The sequence below is a fragment of the Bison bison genome, unplaced genomic scaffold, assembly GCF_000754665.1.
Source record: "Bison bison bison isolate TAMUID 2011002044 unplaced genomic scaffold, Bison_UMD1.0 scf7180017864444, whole genome shotgun sequence".
Classification (NCBI taxonomy): Eukaryota; Metazoa; Chordata; class Mammalia; order Artiodactyla; family Bovidae; genus Bison; species Bison bison.
In genome coordinates, this window is record NW_011495006.1 from 258,017 (window position 1) to 260,424 (window position 2,408).

General features: G+C 63.3%; 1 protein-coding gene across 1 annotated transcript in view; it reads left to right on the top strand.

Moving 5' to 3' along the window:
- Positions 1-2,408, top strand: part of TSNARE1 (t-SNARE domain containing 1) — a 22,191-nt gene that overhangs the window by 7,095 nt on the left and 12,688 nt on the right. Inside the window, exons 3-4 of the mRNA XM_010858816.1 lie at positions 749-1,020; positions 1,871-2,338. Coding sequence (XP_010857118.1) covers positions 749-1,020; positions 1,871-2,338 — 740 coding nt within the window. The remainder of the gene's footprint in view (positions 1-748; positions 1,021-1,870; positions 2,339-2,408) is intronic.

Sequence of the window (2,408 nt, forward strand, 5' to 3'; positions counted from 1 at the left end):
AGACACACTCCATGTGAGGCCTTTTCTGCAAAGAGGCTGCCGCTGCAGGAGCTCAGTGCTGAAGCTCTGGACCTCGCTTGCCCTCGACATGGTCAGACATCTCCTCCAAGGCAGGCTTCTGGACAGTGCAGCCCCTTCCGAGCGCCCAGGCTGTGGTACGTGGTCTCGGCCTGGCACCACCGCCTCTTCTGATTCCGAAGAGCTGTGCACAGGAAGCAGCTTGGTTCCAGAGGTGTCCGTCTGTCTTAACGACACATGTCTTCGGGCTCAGGAATTCTAGCAAACCTGTCCAGGAAGTATTTCTGAATAAATGAAAATTATCAGAGAGAAAACTGTGTCCTCCCTGGGGGCCCACCATCGCTCCTCGGCTTGGCAGCGAGTATCAAGGGGACTGATTTTGTTTTCATTTTCACTTCTGATGCACCGTGAATGATGGTTTTATAGAATACAGTGGCATGGTCCCGTGCTGCTGGTGCGGAGATGTCAAATTGCCGCCAGCATTCCCATGGCCTTATTCTCCATTTTTGCAAGTTGCTCTGCACTGTTGAAGTCCTGGCCTGGTTGGGGGCCACACCTGAGGCTCTGCTGTAAGGAGTTTCGTCCTGGCTTGGAATCACCTTTCAGAAGAACCTGGGTGCAGAGAAAGAATATCTGAAGTTTTGGACCTGGTGCTGGCTTTCAGCAAAAGGGGTGTTTGGGGGGTGTGGCAGTCAGGGAGGGCTTCCTGGAGGAGGTAGGTCTGAGCAAGCTCTTGGTGTGGGTGCTTGGAGGGCCCGGTGCAGCTGCTGTCCTGCGTGAGAGCCTTGCTCCACCAGAGGTGCCCCAAGCCGGGCAGGGGGCTTAACCGAGACTGTCCCTTGCTGTCTGTAGAGTGCGCAAAATGTTGGACCAAGTACGGAATCCGCCATTTCCCCTGCCCATCGCCAGAGAGCAGCCTGCAGGACCCCTGTGTGGGTGAGGATGGGGACGGTGACCTGGGGCCAGCTGGCACCCCCAGAGGCCCGAGGGCCAGGAAGCGAGGTACTTCTGCTGGGATGCTGGGTCTTGGGGTCCCAGGGAAGGCCACGCAGAAATGCCGAGCCCTAAGGTGGGAGGGTCAGTGGGTGGGGAATGGACTCCCAGGGGCTTTGGCCGGGGAGGCTGGGGAGCTGGAGCAGGGGTCCCGGCTTGTCTCCACCTTCACCCGCACTAGCCCTTTCCTTCCCCGAGGACAGCTGATGGTGTGGCGGGGCTGGACCAGGGATGTTGCCAGGCCGTCAGGGCCTGTGGGCTCCAGGGAGGAGGCTGGCGCTGCAGGACGGAGAGGCAAGGGCTGGCCCAACTCCTGTGGCCCTGGGCCCAGAGCCTGCATCTGCCTTGCAGGGGTGGCTGGGGGGCTGGTAGGAGAGTATAGGGGCCTTGGTGTGCCCTTCAGGGGGACCCTGTGTGGGAGGGGCAGCCATGGCTAGGACTTAGCCAGCTGGGTAGAGGTCAGTGGCACTTGAAGTCGTCTTCTTGGTCAGGACGTCTGGCGTGTCGGCGGTTATTGCTGTCCCCGGGCAAGCCTTGGCCCTGGCCCCAGAGGGCCTGCTCCTTGTGACGGGATGGCTGCCCCGCTTTCTCACCCCTTGCACCTGACATCAGCTGCCGGAGGCAGTAGGGCCGGGGAGGGCCTTTCTGGAGACAGATGGGCACCATGGCCCAGAAGCGAGGTCCCTCACAGCTCCGCACCCAGCCAGGCAGCGGCAGGGCCAGGACTCAGACCCACGCCTCTGGACACCCAGTAGGGAAGCAAGTACTGTTCTGAACTGGAAGCCAAAGAGGAGGCTCCCTGGGAGCTGCCACCGCCCTGGCCAGGGCCTTAAACACCCGCCTTTTGGTGCCTTTCCAGGGCCAGGGGTCACGCCCGACGGCAGTGGGACGCCAGAGCCCACCTCGCTGCCCGCTGGCCCGCAGAAGGAGCTGGCTGCACGGGCCCGTGGCCATGTGGCCAGCGCCACCCGGGCCAAGAAGAGGAAGCCCAACTTCTGCCCGCAGGAGACGGAGGTGTTGGTGGCCAAGGTCAGCAAGCACTACCAGCTGCTGTTCGGCAGCAGGCTGCCGCGGGCCGAGCCCGCCCGCAGGTACCGCGTGTGGAGCCGCATCGTGCAGGCGGTGAACGCGCTGGGCTACTGCCGCCGCGACCTCGCGGACATCAAGCACAAGTGGCGGGACCTGCGGGCCGTGGTGAGGCGCAAGCTGGGCGAGCTGCCGCGGGCGCCCCAGGCCCTGGCCCTCACGCCCCTGGAGCAGGCTGTGGCTAAGACCTTCTCCTGCCAGGCCCCGCCCTCCGAGGGCCTCAGCCCTGAGCCGCACAGAGGTGAGTTCCTCGCCCAGCTCGGCCGGCAGGAAGCTCGTGGCCACGAATGGCTGCCGCCCCCTGCCCCCCT